General features: G+C 38.5%; 1 protein-coding gene across 1 annotated transcript in view; it reads left to right on the top strand.

Annotated features, from left to right (window-relative positions):
• Positions 1–23739, top strand: part of DNA2 (DNA replication helicase/nuclease 2) — a 50323-nt gene that overhangs the window by 4992 nt on the left and 21592 nt on the right. Inside the window, exons 2-10 of the mRNA XM_043988701.1 lie at positions 2338–2517; positions 5223–5406; positions 6282–6427; positions 11254–11385; positions 12567–12786; positions 17704–17821; positions 18568–18733; positions 19227–19421; positions 22902–23132. Coding sequence (XP_043844636.1) covers positions 2338–2517; positions 5223–5406; positions 6282–6427; positions 11254–11385; positions 12567–12786; positions 17704–17821; positions 18568–18733; positions 19227–19421; positions 22902–23132 — 1572 coding nt within the window. The remainder of the gene's footprint in view (positions 1–2337; positions 2518–5222; positions 5407–6281; positions 6428–11253; positions 11386–12566; positions 12787–17703; positions 17822–18567; positions 18734–19226; positions 19422–22901; positions 23133–23739) is intronic.

The following is a 23739-nucleotide window of genomic DNA, read 5'->3' as shown; positions in this document are numbered from 1 at the left end:
CCTCTTTTTTTTTTTTTTTTGGAATATGCTTATCAAAAATAATACTTCTAGAATCAATTTACACTTGCCATGGCAACCAATTTGCCAGGGAAATGCTTTAAAGAGTTTGATCAAATAATCAGTTGAGAAAAAATAACAAAAACAAACAACTCAGAATATGGGAGCACAATACTCCTAGAATTAACATTGTATTATGAAATCAAAACCATCTTGCCATGTTTCAAAATTAGATAGACAAATGAATAGAAGAAAATACAAATGGAACAATAAAAGACAGTGAAATTCAAACTAAGGAAATCTAAATGAATATGAACTTAATATCAATAAGAGTATTATAAAATATAAACTTGATCACATGACTATAAAAAGCTTTTACAAATATTCTCCTTGTTTTAAAAACTAAGTATAAGACACAATCTCAAAAGCATGAAAATCTCTATGAAAATAAACCCATACCATTAATTTCAAAATGTATATATAATAGCATAGAAATCCTATGTAACCTCTGAACTGACATTAATACTCTGAGTGAATTCAGAACACTTTTGATTCCGATATCTAAAATCCCCAATACTCATATCAGTACCTTGCTGCTTACTTCTACATTTCTGTACAATATATACCCTTCCATGGCAAAAGAAGCGGAGTCTTGAACTATGGTGATGATTGTCATTCTTATTCAGCTTAAGTTTTTCTTCTTTAACCCCTCTATATTGTCTGTCAGTCTTTTCACCATACAAATGCTTTATAAGATTACTAATTAAAGACAAAAGCAGGTTAGCAAAATTATGAACAAAACGAGTATATCTGGAATTTAAAGGGTTTTCTAAGGTTGTCTCAGAAGCACAGCCAGGCTGGGGAAGGGCTGAGCCTGAAGCTGCAAATGTAGTTAGAGAAAGTTGAGCATGCGCATCAAATCTCTGGACTTCCCAGGCCGGGGAAGCAATGGGCTTGGCCATGGGAGGAGTAGAGGGTGGGGTTTGGAGAGGAGGGGAGGGACCAGCACAATTTGAATCAGACTTGATTTTGAACTCAGGCCTGGATTCCTCTTCCCCCACTTTGCCTCCAGGTGCTAGGGGATTAAAAACTTCTAGAGGGTGGGTCATTGCCTCCAGGCATGCAAAATTAGAGCAACAATTAGTGTTAGAATTGGGAAAAGCTGCAGGAATCTCTTCAGGTTTCTCTGAAAAAGCATGGTTGGGAGAGGGAGTGATATTTCCTTGTGTGAGTAAGTTGCTGGCTCTTTTAACAAAAATAAAAAGAAAAATAGAAAATCCACAAAAACAAAGCATTAACATGATCTTATCCCCCATTTGTCTGGTTAAACAGACTAAAATCAAAAATAGGGTAATTAGGGAGTTTAAAAGGTCCATTCGAAAAAATTTAAAGGAAAACACAGCCAGTGCGCCAGTACTTAGCAGTTAAAGGGAGAGGGAGGGGAAATTTCTTACCCAACCAGCAGATCAGAAGACTGAGGGTTAGCTTTCCTCTTCGTGGTCAGCCATCTGTTAAGGGCTAAAATTCTAGCTAAACTGTCTAAAATATCTAATGAGTGGTCGCCAATAAATTATAAGCTTTAGCAAGAGTTAGACTTTTAAGCATTTATTAAGGAGAATAAGAATTTGGTAAAGAGAGAGAAAAAGGCCTAGATTCCTATCTATTAAAGGGAGAGCACATTTCTAGCTCCCTTCTCCGCCAGAGTCCAGAGGAAAGAGAGCGAGACTGAGCGCCAGTCTCTTCCTTCCTCCTCCCACTAGCCCGCGTCACTTCCTGACTCCTGGTCTTGCCCTCAAAGACCTTCCCTTCATGGGCAGAACTCCTCTACAGTAAGTATCCAGCAGGTGGCGTTATTCCAATCGTTACACCTGATTTCCCTTGTCTCTGAAATGTCTGCCTCTGCCTTTTCCTGTTATAACCCCAAGCATGTGCCTACCCTTAGTTTTCCTTGGGCTCACTCAAGTGCTATTGATTGTTGCTCAGTATTTATTTAGTTTAGATCATGTCTTTCTCTCAAGTGCCCAATGCGATTGGCTACTTAGAGGATGTCGAAGGAGCCCTCATAGATTTTATATTTTGAAAAGCTAAGAGGAGCAGGTCACACACTGCATCACTAATTAGAACTTTTTCTAGAGGAGGAGTTATTTAAGACAAAGTTAACTTGCTTGCCCTTCCTTGGTTTTACCTATTTTAGCATAGGATAATTTTAACCATTAGCTTCTCAGAAGAATTAAATATGGAAGGGGCTTTCTAGGAAAGGTTGGTTTGTAGAAAAAAAGGGACAATGAGGATGATCTCTTGTTCCTTGGTTCTTCTAATATATCATCCCTTTTTCTAAAGTTTTCAGAAGAAAATGGCAGCAGCTTTTCCTGATGCAATCCTGAGACGAGGAGCAGATAATCGCTATCTGGTATTGGGGGTCAGTAACATACAGAAGGAAGGAAACCCAGAGAAACATCTAATTATAACGGCTTCTCAGTCATTGGAAGATCAAGAGCTATGCATCCTTAGGAACGAATGGTAATTGACATGCACATGTGGTAACTGATGGGACCTTCTGGGGGATCCTCTTAAAGTCTAGCAAAATACTGGAAATGAATCTTTGACTGGAAACGGCCTGGATTTTGAGCATGGATTGATTCTGCATTTATTTTGTGCTCAGCATCTTAGGTCTTTGTTTCCAAAATCATTTGAGGAAATAAAATAAATAACTAGAATGATTTACAATTTACAAAATGTTGGTGCAAGCATTATCATCTTTATCTTTATACATGAGGAAGCCGAGGGTCAGAGAGATTAGTTTGTTTACAGTCACACAGCTGGCGGAGGTAGCGTGAAGACAGAGAACATTATTGTATTGATGACTATTCTTTCTTCCTTCTCGACCTTGTTTGTTCAGTTGTAGCATGAAACCCAAGTTAGTTTTTAAGAAGACTCAAATGAAAGTCAGCCTAAAATTCTTTTATAAAAATTTTTTGTTTTTTAAAATTAAAAAAAAATTTTTTTTGAATTATCTTCCACCTTCCAGTTCCTCCCTTCCCCATTGAGAAGGCAAGCAATATTCTTTTTTCTTTTTCTTTTTTTCTTTTTTTTTTAGTGAGGCAATTGGGGTTAAATGACTTGCCCAGGGTCACAGAGCTAGTAAGTGTCAAGTGTCTGAGGCCGGATTTGAACTCAGGTCCTCCTGAATCCAGGGCCGGTGCTTTATCCACTGTGCCACCTAGCTGCCCCCAAGCAATATTATTTCAATTAGACATATGATTATATATGTGAAAAGATTTCCATATTAGCTGTGATGCAAAAAAATGTGAAAAAAGTATGTTTCAAACTGCACACACAGTTCTTCAGTTGTCTCTCTGGAGGTAGATGACATTTTTCATCATCAGTGCTCAAAGGGTGTGCACAATTTTATAGCCCTTTGGGTATAGTTCCACGTTTTTCTTCAAAATGATTGGACCGATCCACAGCTTCACCAATAGTGCATAGTATCCCTATTTTTCCATATCCCCTCCAGCATTTGTCATTTTCCTTTTCTTGTCATATTGGTCAATCTAGAAAATGTGAGGTGGTACCTCAGAGTTGTTTTAATTTGCATTTCTCTAATGATTAGTGATTTAGAGCATCTTTTTTTCTGTGACTTGATCACTTTGGTTTCTTCTGAATACTGCCTGTTCATATCCTTTGATTATTTATCAAAGGGAGAATGGCTCTTATTTTTATCAGAGAAATTTGCAATAAAACTTTCCTGCTTTCCTTTTAATTTTACCTGCCTAAAATTCTTTAACCCATTTTCAGAGTTGTAGCAATGCTACACAAGGGGATAGGGTAGGCTGATCTTGAATTTGTGCCCAGGTTTCAAGATGGAAATAAAAAAGCCTTTATAGTTCATGCTTGTTAAGTTAGGCTTGCCATTTCCAAATTTTAGGAAGGAATAGAAATGATGGAAGGTTTAAGAATGGAAGAATAACTAACAAAGACTGAAATTCTCAGTGTGTTGAGATGAGATTATATAAAGGCGCCCAGTTCTCCTACAGTAGTTTCTGGGCCCTAAGCAGTTAGCTTCTTGCTGTTTGAAGGGAATCCATGAGTATATTTGTGCACATTTTAAAGTTGGAGGCAGAGAGAATGAAGACTATTATAAAAAACTAGATCTTTCTTGGCATCTGGTTCTTCAAAAACACCTGCAGAAAGAGGCCTCTGTGGGGTCATGACCAGAGCCCTGGCTTCGAATGGAGTCATTTGCCGTTTTCTTTCTTCAGGCAAACAGGGTTAAGTGACTTGGCCAGGGTCACACAGCTACTAAGTGTCTCGGGCTGCGTTTGAACTCAGGAAGATGACACTTCCTGATTCCAGGCCTAGTGCTCTATCTGCTGTACCATGTTGTTGCTTGTGGATCTGTAGAACCTGGGTTCAAATCCTGACTCTCTTTTTCTTTTCCTCCCTGAATGACTGTAGGTAAATCATTTAATATCCTCTGAGCTTTAATTTCCTTGTCTGTTGCACAAAACGTTCAAACTAAATGGATCTGCAAAAATTTTTCCTGTTCTGAATCCTATGAAATGGGCAATGTTTAGTCTTCCGTAGGTGACATTCTAATTAGGCCTCCTTTTTTGTGCATTTTATTTTATATCATTTTATTTATTTATTTAAATAATAAACATTTTTATTTCTAGTTTTAGGTTCCAATTTTTATCCTTTCCATCACTTCCCTCCCCCTCCCTGAGGTGGCAAACAATCAGATATGGGTTATGCATGTATGATTATGTAAAACATTGCCATATTTGTCATTTTGTACAAGGAAACTTGACTAAAAGAAAATAAAATGAAAGAAAGTGAAAAAGAGCATGCTTCAGTCTGTTCCATCAATATCAGTTGTTTTTTTGGAGGTGGCTAGTATGTTTCATCAATCGTCCTTTGGGATTGTCTCAGATCATTTATTGTTGAGAATAGTCAAGTCATTCACAGTTCTTCATCAAACAATATTGTTGTCTCTGTTTTTGTGCATTTTATTTATTTATTTATTTTAGTGAGGCAATTGGGGTTAAGTGACTTGCCCAAGGTCACACAGCTAGCAAGTGTTAAGTTTCTGAGGCCAGATTTGAACTCAGGTACTCCTGACTCCAGGGCCGGTGCTCTATCCACTGCGCCACCTAGCCGCCCCCTTTTTGTGCATTTTAAATGAAGCTTCTATGTGTCATATATGTGTCATATATTTTTATTTGCAGGGATGACCTTTCAATAGAGCCAGGAGACATCATTCATTTGGAAGGAGAATACAAAGCAGATGCTTGGATAATAGATAAAGATTGTGGATACTTGACCCTCTACCCAGACATGCTGATTTCTGGCACAAGTGTGGCAAATAGTGTTCGTTGTATGAGAAGAGCTGTTCTGAGTGAAAATTTTAGGGTAAGCAGGTAGAAAATATACAGTCCATCCAAATTTGTTATCTGTGATACTTAACAAAGATGATTTTTGGTAGGAAATATGACACCATCTTGTAAACCCCCATTTGCCTTAAGATTCTCACATAAACTAAGGAGATCTGTTGATAAACACCGTTGTGTCCTGAGGGTTCTTTCCTGTGGCCAAAGGATTCTTTTAGCCTTCTTGTCTTAGAGAAGCACAACAGTTATATTGTAAAACAAGTAGCAGAGGGGCAGCTAGGTGTCACAGTGGATAGAGCACCGGCTCCTGGATTCAGGAGGACCTAAGTTCAAATGCGGCCTAAGACACTTGACACTTACTAGCTGTGTGACCCTGAGCAAGTCACTTAACCCCAATTGCCTCACCAAAAAACCCCCAAAACCAAGTAGCAGAGTAATAACTAAATTTTGGAAATTAGTGTTGGATGTGTTTATTTTCCATTTCATTATTCTATAGGAAAAAAGGATAATTGTTAACATAGTACTTACCTAGCATTTCTCTCTGAGAAAGAAAAACTTGATTTTTTACTAACAGTTCTATTGATAGTTATAAAATTATCTTTTCTAATATATATTTTCATTACATGTATTAAAAATTCCTTCATTCAGAACATTAAGCATTCCTAATTATGTCTGTTCTTGGTAGACTGTAAAATTAATTTTTTGAAGATAAGTACGTTAAACATCCTAGATCCGTGAGAATTTATTGAACAATTAAGAAATGAAGAAAAATGTTTCATATTCTCATCTCTTGGCTGATTATTCTTAGAAAATTGTCAGTTTCTTGGGTAACTATACATATAAAAAAAGTATTTTACCATGTAGTACATTAGAAATACATTCACTCTGTTCTTATAGAGCTGCGATCCCAATTCCCACCAAATGTTGATTGGCACAGTCCTGCATGAAATATTCCAGAAAGCGATAACTGACAACTTTGCCCAAGAAAAACTCCAGGAACTTGCTGTACTAACCATTCAAGAAATAAAACATCTGAAGGAAATGTAAGTAACGTGATTAGAACTAGAGGTAAACTACTTTTATGGAAGCAGATTTCCCAGCATCTCCAAAATGTCTAGGTCATGCTGGGATTTTTGTCCTGCTTTTTGCCACTCCCTATTTTGCTTATATGCTATTGTTCAGTAAATACCTGTGCATCCCACCAGTCCAGAATATCGGGGAAAGCATTAGAAAATAAAATCAAGCCTTAGAGCAGCCAGAGTGGCTCGCCAAAAGTGTTCCCGTAGAAGAGAGCCCCCCTCGCTCAGGGTTTTCCTTGGCCACAGGCCCACAACAGAGGAGTACTATAGAGCAGTGGGAAAGAGGGCAGTGGTGTTAGGGGGAGCTCATTGACAGCTAGGGAAGATGACCCAGGGCCCCAACTTCAGAAGTGTGGCAGTGTGAGGCAGGGGACATGCCATAGCCTTCCACGAGCCCCGAGGCAGCTTCACAGTGATGGCCCGAATTCTGGAAGCCAGCACTGAGTTTGAGCATAGCTTCCATGTGAAATGGCTTTGAGCATCCACGGGATTGGGTGCCTCAATGCTGCGGAGCCCTGGGTCCAGTTTGGCTCTTTCCAAGGCTGCCACCTTCACTCATTTGTAGTTATGTTGGTGCCAGCCTTTCATGAGTTGTAGAACTAGAGAGGATTGTGGAGGTCTTCCAGTCCAGTCCCCTCATTTTACAGGGGAGAAAACTGAGTCCCAGGGATCAGGGGAAGGCAGCTGGGCAGCTGCACGTGCTCAGTCCTCTTTACTGTTGTGTGCATCATGACACTGGCCGTCTGCTGGCCCCTTAGGACTGTAACACTGTGGAATAAGCCTGGACAGGAGTGACTGTGTCCTTGGTTCACCCAACATCATCCTGGCACACATTTGCAAAGAGCTGTCACTGGAATAGCACAGTAAGGTCAGCCACACCAGCATTATTATCACCATTTTATAGATGAAGCAGTTGAGGCTCTGATTGACTAAGTGAGCCAGACCTAACCCACAGCTCAGCAAGAGACAAAGCTGGGACTAGAAGAGAGTGGTCAGCATTTGTGAAGTGCTTTACAAAGGCCATCCGGTATCATCAGAAGAGGAAGAATTACACTCACTGTTTTACAGATGAGGAATGTTTTTTTTTTTTTTATGAGATATTTTATTTTTTCCGTTACATGTAAAGATAGTTCTCAACTTTTGTTTATACAAGCTTTACAATTTCAGGTTTTTCTCCCTCCCCCCTCCCCTAGACAGCAGGTAATCTGATATAGGTTATATCTGTATATCTCTATACATATACATATATATATATATATATATATATATATATACACACACACATATATATACGCATAATAACATTAATCCTATTTCTGCATTAATCCTGTTACAAGAGAAAGAATCAGAGCAGTGATGCAAAACCTCAAAATAGAAAAAAAAACAACAGCACCCAGAACAAAAGAAATAATATGGTTCAATCAGCATCTATACTCCACAGTTCTTTCTTTCTTTTTTTTTCCTTGGATTTGGAGATCCTCTTCTATCATGAGTTCCCTGGAACTCATCTGTACCATTGCATTGGTGAGAAGAATATAGTCCATCACAGTAGGTCAACACTCAATGTTGATGATACTGTGTACAATGTTCTTCTGGTTCTGCTCATCTCACTCATCATCAGCTCACGTAAGACCCTCCAGGTTTCTCTGAACTCTTCCTGCTCATCATTTCTTACAGCACAATAGTATTCCATTGTATTCATGTACCACAACTTGTCCAGCCATTCCCCAATTGATGGGCACCCCCTCAACTTCCAATTCCTTGCTACCACGTAAAGAGCAGCTATAAATATTTTTGTACATGTGGGTCCCTTTCCCCCTTCCATGATTTCTTTGGGCAAAAGACCTAAAAGTGGGATTGCTGGGTCAAAGGGTATGCACAGCTTTATCGCCCTTTGGGCATAATTCCAAATTGCTCTCCAGAATGGTTGGATCAGCTCACAGCTCCACCAACAATGCATTAGTGTTCCAATTTTCCCACAGCCTCTCCAACATTTATTATCTTCCTTTTTTGTCATTTTAGCCAATCTGATAGGTGTCAGGTGGTACCTCAGAGTTGTTTTAATTTGCATCTCTCTAATCATTAGAGATTTAGAGCATTTTTTCATATGGGAATAGATAGCTTTGGTTTCTTTATCAGAAAACTGCCTGTTCATATCCTTTGACCATTTCTCAATTGGGGAATGACTTGGATTCTTATAAATTTGATTTAATTCCCTATATATTTTAGAGATGAGGCCTTTATCAGAAGCACTGGCCTCAAAAATTGTTTCCCAGCTTTCTGCCTCCCTTCCAATTTTGGATGCATTGCTTCTGTTTGTACAAAAATTTTTAATTTAATATAATCAAAATCATCCACTTTGCATTTTATAATATACTCTATCTCATGTTTGGTCAAAAACTGTTCTCCTTTCCAAAGATCTGATAGGTACACTATTCCTTTCTCTCCTAATTTACCTACGGTATCACCTCTTATGTCTAAATCATGTATCCATTTTGACCTTATTTTAGTATAAGGTGTAAGATGTTGGTCTAAGCCTAATTTCTGCCATACTATCTTCCAGTTTTCCCAGCAGTTTTTGTCAAATACTGAGTTCCTATCCCAGAAGCTGGAGTCTTTGGGTTTATCAAACACTACATTACTAGTGTCATTTACTACTGCATTTCCTGAGCCTAGCCTATTCCATTGATCTACCACTCTATTTTTTAGCCAGTACCAGATAGTTTTGATGACTGCCGCTTTATAGTAAAGCTCCAGGTTTGGTACCGCTAACCCACCTTCCTGTGAATTTTTTTTCATTATTTCCCTGGATATTCTTGATTTTTTGTTTTTCCAGATGAATTTTGTTATTATTTTTTCTAGCTGTATAAAATAATTTTTAGGTAGCCTGATTGGTATGGCACTGAATAAGTAAATTAATTTAGGCAGTATTGTCATTTTTACTATATTAGCTCTGCCTATCCATGAGCAATTGATATCTTTCCAATTATTTAGATCTGATTTGATTTGTGTGAAGAGTGTTTGGTAGTTGTGTTCATAGAGTTCCTGGGTTTGTCTTGGCAGGTAGACTCCCAAGTATTTTATATTATCTACTGTTACTTTAAATGGAATTTCTCTTTCTATCTCTTGCTGCTGGACTTTGTTGGTCATGTATAGAAATGCTGATGATTTATGTGGATTTATTTTATATCCTGCTACTTTGCTAAAGTTGTTAATTGTTTCAAGTAATTTTTGACTTGATTCTCGAGGATTCCTTAAGTATATCATCATATCATCTGCAAAGAGTGATAGTTTTGTTTCCTCCTTGCCTATTCTAATTCCTTTAATTCCTTTCTCTTCTCTGATTGCTAAAGCTAACATTTCTAGAACAATATTAAATAATAGGGGTGATAATGGACATCCCTGTTTCACCCCTGATCTTATTGGGAAGGCCTCTAATTTATCTCCATTGCATATAATACTTGCTGATGGCTTTAGGTAGATACTGTTTATTATTCTAAGGGAAGCTCCCCCTATTCCTAAACTCTCTAGTGTTTTTATTAGGAATGGGTGCTGTACTTTGTCAAAAGCTTTCTCTGCATCTATTGAGATAATCATATGATTTTGGTTGGTATTCTTATTGATGTGGTTGATTATGTTAATAGTTTTCCTAATGTTGAACCAGCCCTGCATTCCTGGTATAAATCCCACCTGGTCATAGTGTATTATGCTGGTGATCACTTGCTGTAATCTCCTTGCTAATATCTTATTTAAGATTTTAGCATCAATATTCATTAGGGAAATTGGTCTATAATTTTCTTTCTCTGTTTTTGCTTTGCCTGGTTTTGGTATCACCACCATATTTGTGTCATAAAACGAATTTGGTAGAACTCCTTCTTCACCTATTTTTCCAAATAATTTGTATAATATTGGAATTAATTGTTCTTTAAATGTTTGGTAAAATTCACCCGTAAACCCATCTGGCCCTGGGGATTTTTTCTTAGGGAGTTCATTAATAGCTTGTTCAATTTCTTTTTCTAATATGGGTTTATTTAAGGATTTTATTTTACAGATGAGGAATGTGAGGTGCAGGGAGACCGAGTGCAAAGAGGCAGGACTTGTCACTACTTCTTCTTCTTCTTCTTTTTTTTGGGGGAGCAGGGCAGTGAGGGTTAAGTGACTTGCCCAGGGTCACACAAGCTAGTAAGTGTTAAATGTCTGAGGTCAGATTTGAACTCAGGTCCTCCTGAATCCAGGGCCAGTGCTCTATCCACTGTGCCACCTAGCTTCCCCCACTACTTCTTTCCTTCATCCTTATATATACCCACCCTGCAGAGGACTGTTTAGATAGGCAGTGTATTCAAAGGTATTTGATGTATTTAAAACATCATAGAATCCTCATTTAAAAAATTTTTTTATTGAGTCTGTGGGATTTTAGTGAGGGGAAAGTGAGAAATTCTTTATATTGTCAAAGGCAGTCAGAGCCATATACCACAAAGAGGATTGAAGTACAGAAAATACAGGAGTTGGGGGAGATGTGCTGTGGTCAGGCCACAGTCCTGAGCCCCATGTGGCTCTTTCTCACATGATATTCACATGGACATGTATCGTCATCATGCTATCTGCTGTTAGGTTTCCATGAGAAGATCTCTATGGAGGAGACCTCTTCATCATAAGATACAATTGGAGTCTTACTCTGGGAATCAAGGTGGTTGTGTGACCGTAGACTTGGGCTTACATAGCCTCTATTGCCTTTGTTTTTATCACTTGTTCCCTTTTTATATTCCCTTTTTCCTTGCTCATTTTTAAAGGTACCACTTAAACCTGAAACAAGATGAATTGAAACAAGAAATAGAGGACTATCTTCCATCGTTTGCTAAATGGGCGGAAGATTTCATGCACAAGCCCACTTCAGTGGACCTCCCTGAGACAGCCCTCACTTCGTAAGAAAGCCATTCGAGCCTGACTTTTTTTTTGTCTTGTTGCTTAGGTCTCTATCATGTTCTGCAAAGTTGAATCGTATCTTTTCAAGACTGAGCAGTCAGTCTTTTGAAAGAATTAGAAATTTCTGAGGAAATGGGCAAAAGGGAAACCACAGTACTACTTTTGCAGATGATGCCATGATCTATCTAGAGAACCCGAAAGAGTCAACTCAAAAATTAATTGAAACTTCAGAGTTGCAGTATATGAAATATAAACCCATAAATAACCACCATTTCTATTTATGACCAATAAAACTCAGCAACAAGAGGTTAAAAATTTTTATTCAAAAATAGCTACAGAATTTTAAAAAATATTAGAGAATCCTAACAAGACACACATAGCGGGGCAGCTAGGTAATGCAGTGGATAAAGCACCGGCCCTGGATTCTGGAGGATCTGAGTTCAAATCCTGCCTCTGACACTTGACATAATTACTAGCTGTGTAACCCTGGGCAAGTCACTTAACCCTCATTGCCCTGCAAAAAAAAAAAAAAAGACACAGGAATTATCTAAATACAATTAAAAGACTGTCTTTACAGAAATTTGTTGTTCAGTTGTGTCTGATCCTATTTGGGGTTTTCTTGGCAAAGATACTGGAATGGTTTGCCATTTCCTTCTATAGCTTGTTTTACAGATGAGGACACTGAGGCAAACAGGTTTAAATGACATGCCCAGGATCACCTAGCTAGTAAGTGTCTGAGGCAGGATTTGAACTCCCGAAGATGAGTCTTCCTGACTCCAGGCCCATCACTATCCACTGCACCACCTAGCTTCCCCTTAGAAATAGATAAACCTAAAACATTAGAGAAATATTCATTGCTCTTGCATAGATCCATTTTACACATGAAGAAACTGAGACTGAGTGGTTAAGTGACTTGTTTGGGGTCCCATAGCTAAGTAAGCATCTGAGGTAGAATCCGAATGCTGGTCATTTTGCCTCCAAGTCCACCTCACTGCCTCTAGTGGCTTGCCCAGGTCACCTTGCCTGGGACATAGCACCAGACCTCCTGACTTCCAGGACAGTGGTCTGTGCACCAGGCTGTGTTGAGTCTTTTCACCTACTGATCAGTTTGCATGCACCATCATCTTTTTTTCCCTTCTCATTTTCTTCAAAAGAAATGTGCATTTTTTCCCCCCTACAGATTAAGTGATAGAAACAAGAGTGAATCATCTTGTCACATTCAAGTAACAGAAGCTCTAGATATTGAAGAGAACATTTGGTCACCAAGGTTTGGCCTGAAGGGCAAGATTGATGTCACAGTGAACGTGAAAATACATCGTGGGTCTAAAGCTACACATAGTGTAATGCCGCTGGAGCTTAAAACCGGCAAGGAATCTAACTCTATTGAGCACAGAAGCCAGGTACAGAGGCAAATTTTCTGTGTGTGTGTGTGTGTGTGTGTGTGTGTGTGTGTGTGTGTGTGTGTGTGAGAGAGAGAGAGAGAGCGCGAGTGCGAGAAAGAGAGAGAGAGAGAGAGAGAGAGAGCACGCGAGTGAGCAGTGAGGGTTAAGTGACTTACCCAGGGTCACACAGCTAGTAAGTGTCAAATGTCTGAGGCCTAATTTGAACTCAGGTCCTTCTGAATCCAGGGCCAGTGCTTTATCCTCTGTGCCCCCTAGCTGCCCCTAGATGTAGATTCCTAAAATGGAAGCTTTTTACTCTATCCAAGAACACGTTCTGATTCACTTAGCTTTAAAATGTGATAATGTGCTTGTATTATTTTCATTCCAAATTGCGACTTTCGATTTAGGAAGGAGTCCTGTCAATCCATTATAAGGAAGTAGATAAGGGAATGCGTACTTTTAGGGGCAGAAACTTTTCCTTGAAAAAAACAACAGCAGTAGCAGATTTGAATTTCATCTAGGAGAACTGTGAATTACTGGTATATTAAATCTTTCTATGATTTGAGATGCCCCAACTAGATCAGATTGAAGCTGTCCCTTTCGAATGAGATGAAAACCTAAAAATTTTTTTGGTGGGGAGGCGGGGAATGGGAGTTAAGTGACTTGCCCAGGGTCACACAGCTAGTGTCAAGTATCTGAAGTTGGATTTGAACTTGGGTTCTCCTGAATCCAGGGCCAGTGCTTTATCTACTGCTCCACTTAGCTGCCCCAAAAACCTAAACATTCTTGAAATGCAGACATTAAAATGAAATACTTCTGACTTTTTTTTTTGAGGGAAGGTAATAAAATAAAAATAAAAATTATTGCAATAATAATAAGTTAAAACCATGTTATCACTTTTATATATCAGGAAACATTGATTATAAACTGATTGTCGTCTCGTAATTAAAAATTTATGTCTCATATATGAATTTGTAGTATGAAGATTAAGCCATTTTTTTCATATTTAAACGCTTTAGTTATAGAAGATGTTACATAAAATATGTTTGTATTACAGTCTGAATTTTATTGTTGAACCTTAGCTAAAGGAACTCTCCATTATTAAGACCCTCTTTGCAGCTGCTAATAGTGTTCTGGATAACAGAATTTTGAACTGAAAGTTTTAATTTTTAGATTCAAGCCCAAAGTAATATTTGGTTATATTTTTGCTGCTTCTGACCACAAATGTTGAGGGTAAAGGAGGGAGAAACCATTTTCCTCTTCCAAAAACTTTAGTTTTGTACTTGGATAATCGTGTAACTTGGACTGAAGCTATAGCTATGAAACTTGACCGGATTATGGTTCTCTTCAGTGGGGCAAACCAAGCCAAATTTGAAGAGAGGCAGTTAATCCTTTATAAAGTTGTAAAGATTTGAAGCTGTGTGCTCAGAGCATCATAGGGAGCTTCAAACTTTCCCCTTGGTTTTTTTGTTTTGTTTTTTGTTTTTTTTTTAGTGAGGCAATTGGGGTTAAGTGACTTGCCCAGGGTCACACAGTTAGTAAGTGTTAAGTGTCTGAGGCCGGATTTGAACTAAGATACTCCTGAATCCAGGGCCGGTACTCTATCCACTGCGCCACCTAGCTGCCCCTCCCCTTGGTTTTCACAGATAGGTTTGACTGCAATCATTTGGGCCCATTGAGCCATACAAAAACACTTAGGAATCTAGAACTGGCTCTGTTGTGGTGCCACCAAGATGAATTATTCATTTTTGTTCAGTTCAACTTCTTTGTATGCAAGAAGATGAATCCTTTGCAATATCAGGGCATGTATAGTATAGAAGGCAGTACTGTTGTTGCGATGATCAAATTTCTACTTCTTAGAACAAGTTTATACTGAGAGCACCATATTTAATGTGCAGAAAATAAAAATAGAATTCTCAATATTCAAGGTGTACAACAGATAAATCCTAACTTTGAGGCATCCTTATTTCAATTAGTCCATAGTCCCTGATTTATAAGTGAACTTCATGCAAAAAATCCATTGATAAACTGATTATTTGGAACTTGCAGCCCATTTTCTACATAGAAACAATATTGTTATGGGTGGTTAAGTTCCCAGACCAGCCTTTCAGAATTGTATTTAGCAACCCCCCCAACCCCCTTTCCCAGCCCCACCGTTCCATCTGTCAGGCATCGGGAGTTGGCTGACTGGCAATTTGGGTGGGTAGGTTGGTGGAGGAATTGTGTGGAGTGGAGTGTAAGTAGCTATTTATACATATCTACATATCTTTATCTATATGTGGATCATTCCTAAGTTGCGTTAAGGCATTGCCAGTAAGGATGAATTATGTTCAGTGATCAACCCAAGAAAACGTTTAACGTTTAATTTAACAACACAACAGCTTGCCATGTTCAGATGAATTTAATTTATCAAGCTCAGACACCAAACTCTGCATGAATCTTATTTTTTCCAATACTAATTTTTTCCATTCCTTACTATCTTGGCAGCTAAATTGCCCTAAGTATTCCTGGAAATGATTTAAATAGCAAAGCTCTTGGAACTAACCTTTTCTTTGGAGAGTCTTTATCTCTGGGATTCTCTTTCTCTGTTAATTTAAAAACTCTTTTGTTTCTTTACTGAGCTGACTGTATGTTGGGCATAGAACAAATGTAACTTCTCAGTCTGGTGGGATAGCAGTTTTTGAGTAAAATATAACTTTAGATTTGTTTTGCAAAAACCTGTCTTTAGTACTCTGCTAATAGTACAGTTTGCAAGTTTGTAATAAAATGTAATTTATGTGTTAAAATGGACATGGATCTTTTAAGAATTTACACTCATCGTCATGCTTTAAATGAACCATAGTTAATAGCTCTCGGTTTGACCTATAATATTTATGCATTTGCATTTATAGATTTAAACAGAGCTTCTACAACTGATGAACTTATGTTAAGATCATTTTGGTGAGAGTCTTTAGTTAGCCTTGGTTTACATTAGGAAGCTGTCTAGAAAATAAATGGCTCAGAATTTTTTAATCTTGGCCCTCACATCTTTTTGTTTTTGTTTTTGTTTTTTGGGGTTTTTTTGACGGGGCAATTGGGGTTAAATGACTTGCCCAGAGTCACACAGCCAGTAAGTGTTAAGTGTCTGAGGCTGGATTTGAACTCAGGTCCTCCTGAATCCAGGGCCGGCGCTTTATCCACTGTGCCACCTAGCTGCCCCCCCTCACATCTTTTTAATCTAAAATTGGTTTACTGTGACTCAGATGTCATTAGGATTACTCAATTGGCCCACTGAAATGAGTGATACCTGGTGTTCTGGAAGAGAATGCCTGGCACAGATGTCAGTACGCTCACTGCCCTCGGCCTGTGCTGACAGGCATTCCTGCCCTTCTCCAGGCCAGCTTCTATACAGTCACCCAGGACTAGCCAGTGGCCTCAGGAACTCCCCATTCACCCTTCTTCCCCACTGTCTTCCACCAGGTGACTGGGATCCTCCACCCAGTTCTTCTTATCTTGTTTGGGGCTGATACAGTGTGGCTTCTCCTCTGGCAGGATTGTGATGGCAAGAGAAAGTAGAGGGAGGGGGGAACTGCTTACTCTACCTCTTTCCCCTTCTATACCAACTGTTATCAATTCCCCTTGTTCTAGTGCTAGTCTCAGTGGTAGCATCCCCAGCACGTGTCCCATTTCTGTATCCTATCTTAGGCTCTTCCTGCCTCGCAATATCTCCTATGATGGAACGATCTGGGTAGTCTGAGTCTTATGTCAGTGATCCTGTTTCTTCATGGAATTTGAGTGAAAAAAAGGAGAAAGTGAATGAAGATCAAGGCATATTAATTTATTGTCCTGTCTCTTTGTTTACTAATTGTAAAAAGTGAGATGGCATTCTTACATGCAGGGAACCAGGGAGAGAAACCTTGGTCAGAAGAAACAGGTAGTAGCATTAGGAAAGGAAACAGATGGGCTGACTAGCCCTGAGAGCCTGAATAAGGAAGGAAACAGATGAAAAGCTTCTGGCCAGGAGGAAGCTCACACAGATGAGAATTCTCCATCTTGCCCCTCTGCATTTTTGCCACCGGGCACCCAAAGCACCCACCCTGCTACTGCCTTGGTGTGGGCGACATACTTACTAATCGTCTTTTTTTTTTTTTTTTTTTTTTGTGAGGCAGCTGGGGTTAAGTGACTTGCCCAGGGTCACACAGTCAGTAAGTGTCAAGTGTCTGAGGTCAGATTTGAACTCAGGTCCTCCTGAATCCAGGGCTGGTGCTCTATCCACTGCGCCACCTAGCTGCTCCACTTACTAATAGTCTTGAGCAGAGGCAGCAGGGAGAAGGGGGACCGAGCGGATGAGGAAGAACCTTGTTTCTGGCGTGGCCCAGCTACGGGGATCTCCTGTGAGTCCCAGGTTGGCATTTTGAAGGTGTTTTCCAATAGAAAACACACTGTGGTTAACTTCCATAGTTCTTATAACATGATACTGTAAATGAATTATCAGTCAAAGTGAGACCTTATGTACCACATCAAAGCAATATAAGATTGCATCTATGGGAAAGTGCTTTTCTGATGTCAGACAGGTTTACAAATGAACTTTGGTGGCCAAACATGTTCCTAAATTAAGAACTGACTCTGTTTGTTCTGCGTGGTAACCCTGACAAATATTCCACAATTTAACTATTTAACTTTGAATGTATATGATATTAGTCTGTTGGGGGCGGGGGGATGCACGGCGGCTGAATAAGACCCTAACAAATTCTGGCCTCAAACTCTGGATGAAAATGTGAAAAGCAAGCTACATCCTGGCTGTTAAGTGGTTGGCAATTTAGATGTTTCTTCAAGGGGAAAGCAAAATTGTGAGGGATGTTGATGTTGGAAGAAAATATTTGTTATTTAGGAAGTCCATCTCCTCTCATCAGTATTTGTTTCTATATTTTCATGAAATTTTAAACTGACTTTTAGGTTGTTCTCTATACGCTACTAAGCCAGGAAAGAAGAGCAGATCCGGAAGCTGGGCTGCTTCTCTATCTCCGAACCGGTAACATGTACCCAGTGCCTGCTGGCCGTCTCGATAAGAGAGGTAGGGGCCGCCACAGCTTGCTTATTCTTGTTCTTTTCACAGCCTTTGTTGGCATACTCTACTTGGAAAACTACCTCAGAACTGTTGCAGGGCATAATGAAATATCATGTCTCTCATTTGTGGTTAGAAATGTTAAAAGGCAGGCAAAACTTTCTTAATTCTTATATTTAGATTTTGGAAAGCATTAACCTTTTAGAATTCTATTCCCGAGTAAGGAATACTTGGCTTCAAAGTCAGCTCTAGATACTTACTCGCTGTTTGACCTTAGATAAGTCACTTGACCTGTCTAAGTCTCAGTTTTCTGATAGTGAAAGGAGGTGGTTTGATCCAGTGATCTCTGAGGTCCCTTCTAGCTCTAAATCTATGATGCTGTGATATTTTTTTTGTATTCAAATAATAACCACTAAATGTAGGAAGGAAATAAACATTTATTAACCACCTACTATGTGCCAGGCATTATGCTAACCCTTTACAAATATTTCATTTGATCCTCACAACAAGCCTGTGAAGTAAATGCATTTTACAGATGAGAAAACTGAGGCAAACAGAGGGTAAGTGACTTTCCCCAGGAGGGTGGATTTGAACTCAGGTCTTCCTGACTTCAGGGTCAGTGCTCTATTTACTGTGCCACCTAACTGCCTTATAATAATATTTATGCATAAGTATAATACTTGGTGGTCACAAAGTATGTATGATGTTCAAATCAAATTAAACTGAATTTAATATTTTTTCTTTTAAAAAAATAGAATTACTAAAGCTAAGAAACCAGATGGCCTTCTACTTGTCCCATGCTCTCAAAAAATCTACTGCGGAAAAGGAACAAACCCAGCTTGCACATTTGCCGCCAATTATTAATGATAGCTACACCTGTAAATATTGCTCACAGATGCACAACTGTGCTCTTTATAGCAGGTAATGAATTTCAAATTGTTTAAATTTGGGTTATAACTTACAAAGATTATATTGATAGCATTTGTTTTTATATCACCTTTATATATGTACGTATATGTCAGTCAATATCCCTTCCTCCCTTTCTGTACAGAGAGCTATCATAAATTCGTAACAGATTGCATTCACCTTAATAGTGTTGATAGAATTAGCCTTGATTGATTTATCATTGTTATTAAAATGCAGTCTTGCTCCCTCTTTGTTTCAGCAGATTCATGATTTCGTGGATCTGGGTTCTCATGCCACCATGTAGACTACAGTCCATTCAGTATGGATTAGTGTCTTTTACATTTTATATTTAAAAAGCCTTTTGAGTCTATTTAAAATACTGGATAATAAATGGGAGCAAAGTGGTTTATAATACTACTCCCAGATCTAGTTGCTTCAGATCTAGTTAATATAGTAAGTAACCTGAACTGTCTCTAGTGCTTCTCTGACATAAGAGTTTTGAATTCAGAGCAATCGAAAAACAAATGGACACCAAGTTGATCCCTCTCGCCTTGATGCCTAAAATAGAACAGGCGACACAGCACCTGAAGCCTTCCCATCTCCAGTATTTCAGCCTTTGGTATCTAATGATAACCCTGGAGTCCCACTCACAAGACAGCAGAAGGAGCCACAGAAACATATGGCTAATGGCGGCCTCGGAAAGGTAAACATGTTTGTCTTGTTAGACACCTTATTGTGGTGACTGCGGGATGGGGTGGAGGGAGCCCTGGATTTGAAGTCAGAGCCTGTGTTCAGATTCTGGCTCTGCTCCCTCCCGCCGCCCAGGCACTGAGGGTTTAGTGACTTGCCCAGGGTCACACAGCTAGTAAGTGTCAAGTGTCTGAGGCCGGATTTGAACTCAGGTCCTCCTGAATCCAGGGCCGGTGCTCTAACCACTGCGCCACCTAGCTGCCCCTCTGCTACTTCTTTATGATACCTGCATGACCTTGTTGTATGGAGAACGAGGGGGTTGGAGTAGATGATCTCTAAGGTTCTTGGAAGGCCTTTCATCATTAGAACAAAGCATTAATTACATGTGCACAGTTGACACGTGACATTGCCGGGTGACCTTTGGTTGCTTGGGTCTAGTTGATCATCACACAGTGTTGTTGATACTGCATACAATGTTCTGCTGCTTCTGCTCATTTCACTGAGCATCAATTCATCTAAGTCTTTCCAGGTTTTTCTGAAATCCACCTGCTTATAGTTTCTTTCTTTCTTTCTTTCTTTCTTTCTTTCTTTCTTTCTTTCTTTCTTTCTTTCTTTCTTTCTTTCTTTCTTTCTTTCTTTCTTTCTTTCTTTCTTTCTTTCTTTCTTTCTTTCTTTCTTTCTTTCTTTCTTTCTTTCTTTCTTCTTTCTTTCTTTCTTTCTTTCTTTCTTTCTTTCTTTCTTTCTTTCTTTCTTTCTTTCTTTCTTTCTATTTATTTGTTTATTTGTTTATTTATTTTAGTGAGGCAATTGGGGTTAAGTGACTTGCCCAGGGTCACACAGCTAGTAAGCGTTAAGTGTCTAAGGTCGGATTTGAACTCAGGTACTCCTGAATCCAGGGCCAGTGTTCTATCCACTGCACCACCTAGCTGCCCCCCTGCTTATAGTTTCTTACAGCACAATAGTATTCCATTACATTCATATACCACAATTTGTTTAGCCATTCCCCAATTGATGGGCATTACTCAGATTTCCAATTCTTAAGCCACCACAAAAAGAGCTTCTATAAATACCTTTGCACAAATAGGTCTTTTTCTCTTTTGGGGGATGTCTTTGAGATATAAATCAAGTACTGGTATTGCTGGATCAAGGGGTATGTACAGTTCTATAGCCCTTTGGGCATAGTTCCAAATTGCTCTCCAGAATGGTTGAATCTTTTCATAATTCCACCAATAGTGGATTAGTGTCCCAGTTTTTCCACAATCCCTCTAACAACCAATATTTTCTGTTCGTATTATATTTGCCATTCTAATAGGTGTAAGGTGATATTTTAGAGTTTCAATTTGCATTTCTCTGATCAGTAATGATCTAGAGCATTTTTTATATGATTATTGATAACTTTGATTTCTTTTTTTTTCTATTGTGGATTTTTTATTGTAAACTTTGAACAAAAGAATTTGCTTCAGTAAACACTAGAAATTTTTTCAGTTCAATAAAATCTATCTATCTATCTATCTCTCCTTCTACTCTTTTTTTTTAATATAAACTTTGATTTCTTTATCTGAAAACTGCCTGTTCAACTCCTTTGACCATTTATCAGTTGGGGAATGACTTGTATTTTTAAGAATTTGACGCAGTTCTTTACATATTTGAGAAATGAGGTCTTTATCAGAGATATTTGTTTCAAAAATTCTTTCCAAGTTTTCTGCTTCCCATGTAATCTTGGTTACAATTGTTTTGTTTATGCAAAAACGTTTAAACTTTATATAATCAAAATTATCTACTTTACATTTTGTTTTATTCTCTATATCTTCTTTGGTCCTAAATTCTTCTCCTGTCCATAAGTCTGACATAGACAATTCCATACTCCTTTAATTTTCTTATGGTATCATCCTTTATTTGTAAATCATGTACCCATTTTGACCTTATTTTAGTATACAGTGTGAGATGTTTGTCTGTACCTAATTTCTGCCATACTGTTTTCCAGTTTTCCCAGCAGTTTTTGTTAAATAATGAGTTTTTGTTCCAAAAGCTTGGGTCTTTGGGTTTATCATATACTAGATTATTATAATCTTTTACTATAGTGTTGTTTAGTTCTGGTCATATAGTTTCTATGTTTGTCTTGGGAAGTATTTTATATTTTCCAGTTATTTTTAAAAGTAATTTCTCTATCTGTGGTTGCAGTGCTTTATTAGTAATATATAGAAATGCTGATGATTTATGTGGATTTGTTTTGTATCCTGCAACTCTGCTAAAGTTAATTTCAAGTAGCTTTTTAGTTGATTCTCTAGGATTTTCTAAGTATAACATCATGTCATCTGCAAAGAGTGATAGTTTTGTTTCCTCATTACCTATTCTAATTCCCTTAATTTCTTTTTCTTCTCTTATTGCTATAAGAAACATTTCCAATATATTAAATAATAGAGGTGATAATGGGTATCCTTGCTTCACCCCTGGTTGTATTGGGAAGGCTTTTAGGTTATCCCCATTAAAGACAATGTTTGCTGATGGTTTCAGATAAATAGTACTTATCATTTTTTAAATTAAAAAAAAATTTTTTTAGGTGAGGCAGTTGGGATTAAGTGACTTGCCCAGGGTCACACAGCTAGTCAGTGTTAAGTGTCTGAGGCCAGATTTGAACTCAGGTACTCCTGAATCCAGGGCCGGTGCTTTATCTACTGCGCCACCTAGCTGCCCCTACATGTACTCTAATCATTCTTATATTACGTTTTTTTTTAGGCTTACAAATATTATCATACCTTAAATATTACCTTATGACCACAGGCTCTTTACATATAATCCTAATTGTACTAATAATTACTTTTCCAATAAAGTTTTGAGAATTACAAATATTATCTTATCATACAGAACTAGAAATAGTGTAACCTTATTAAATTTCTTACAGGTTTTCTTTCTTGTTTCTTTTTTACCTTTTTATATTTCACTTGAAACTTGTATTTGGAAGCCATATTTCCTATTCAACTCTGGCCTTTTAATCAAAAATGCTTGAAATTCCTTTATTTCATTAAATGTCCATTTCCCCCAGGAAAGATTATATTCAGTTTTGCTGGGTATGTAATTCTTGGTGTCTTAAGACAGAGTGCTAGGGACCTGGAGGCCCCTACATGTTGGACCCACTGCATGGCTTGTTGCCACTCCCTGGATTTTTCTAAATTCCCTCCTTGGGATTTTCAGGACTTCGCACTTGGGGCTTTTTTGTTGGGAAGAAGGAGAGAAGAAAGGGCTTGACTCTTGCTATCACCAGACAGACCTTCAGGGTACATGTGTCTTGTACCCTCTTTTTAGGGTTAGTTTCATAGCAACACTTATAAAAAATGAATGTAGATCATTGGAAATGTAGAAATTTTATGAATTTGGTACCTTAGCGTAAGTCTGATGGGTCCAGGAGGGGGAAAAAAAAAAGGTGCAATGGTGGGAAGACACGAATGTGATGATATTAATAAGAGGTTTCCTTGTATGTTTTTTCCTGTTTTAGGGAGAAGAATGGAGACTGCATTGGACAGCTAATTAGGACAGAAGACATACAGACCATTTGTAGTGGACAGTATTTACATAAATTCCAGCATAAATGTGGTATGATACCTAATACAAACCTAATGGTAGGAGACAGAGTTGTCCTAAGTGGAGAAGAAAGAAGGTTGCTTGCTTTAAGTAAGGGATATGTGAAGGAGATCAACAGGACAACAGTCACCTGCTTACTAGACAGGTAAATCCATTTATCTTGCTTCTAAAGGATCAATAAAATATTTAAGTCTTGTGGGTAGAGAAGTTTTAAAAAGTTGTTTTGCAACCAAGATTCTCTTGGTCCTATGTGAATGGAGAGATAAGGTAGTTGAATAGATAATTAAAAAGACAAAAGAAAGACTTTTGTTGCCTTGGTCAGATCCTCAGTGGAGGATTTACAGGAACACATGTACAAGAATGAGACAGGAGAGAAGGGTGTGGAAGGATGGACCTGCACTGACCAGATTGTGGAGCCGGCACAGTAGTGGGTATTCTATCTGTGCTTTGTCTGAACTCTTTGCAATCTGCTTTCCCAAAATAAAGGATGAATAATGAAATATTCTCAGCTTCCCTTTCCAGCTCTATCACAGATTCTGAGAAATCATATCCTCCCAAGGTGCGTTAGCTCCTATAGATTCATGGATGTCAGGAGCTTCTGGGGAGCATCCGCCCTCTGCTGACACAGAATGGTCACTGCTCTGGGTAGACAGTTGTTGAGGGGCCTTCAAGGCTCTGACTTTGTCAGGGTCACCCTGCCAGGACTTGGCAGCCCTTGGCTGTACTTGAACCTAGGCCTGTTGATGAGACCC

Source organism: Dromiciops gliroides, chromosome 2 (genome assembly GCF_019393635.1).
Source record: "Dromiciops gliroides isolate mDroGli1 chromosome 2, mDroGli1.pri, whole genome shotgun sequence".
Taxonomy (NCBI): domain Eukaryota; kingdom Metazoa; phylum Chordata; class Mammalia; order Microbiotheria; family Microbiotheriidae; genus Dromiciops; species Dromiciops gliroides.
This window is presented reverse-complemented; position numbering and strand designations above follow the sequence as displayed.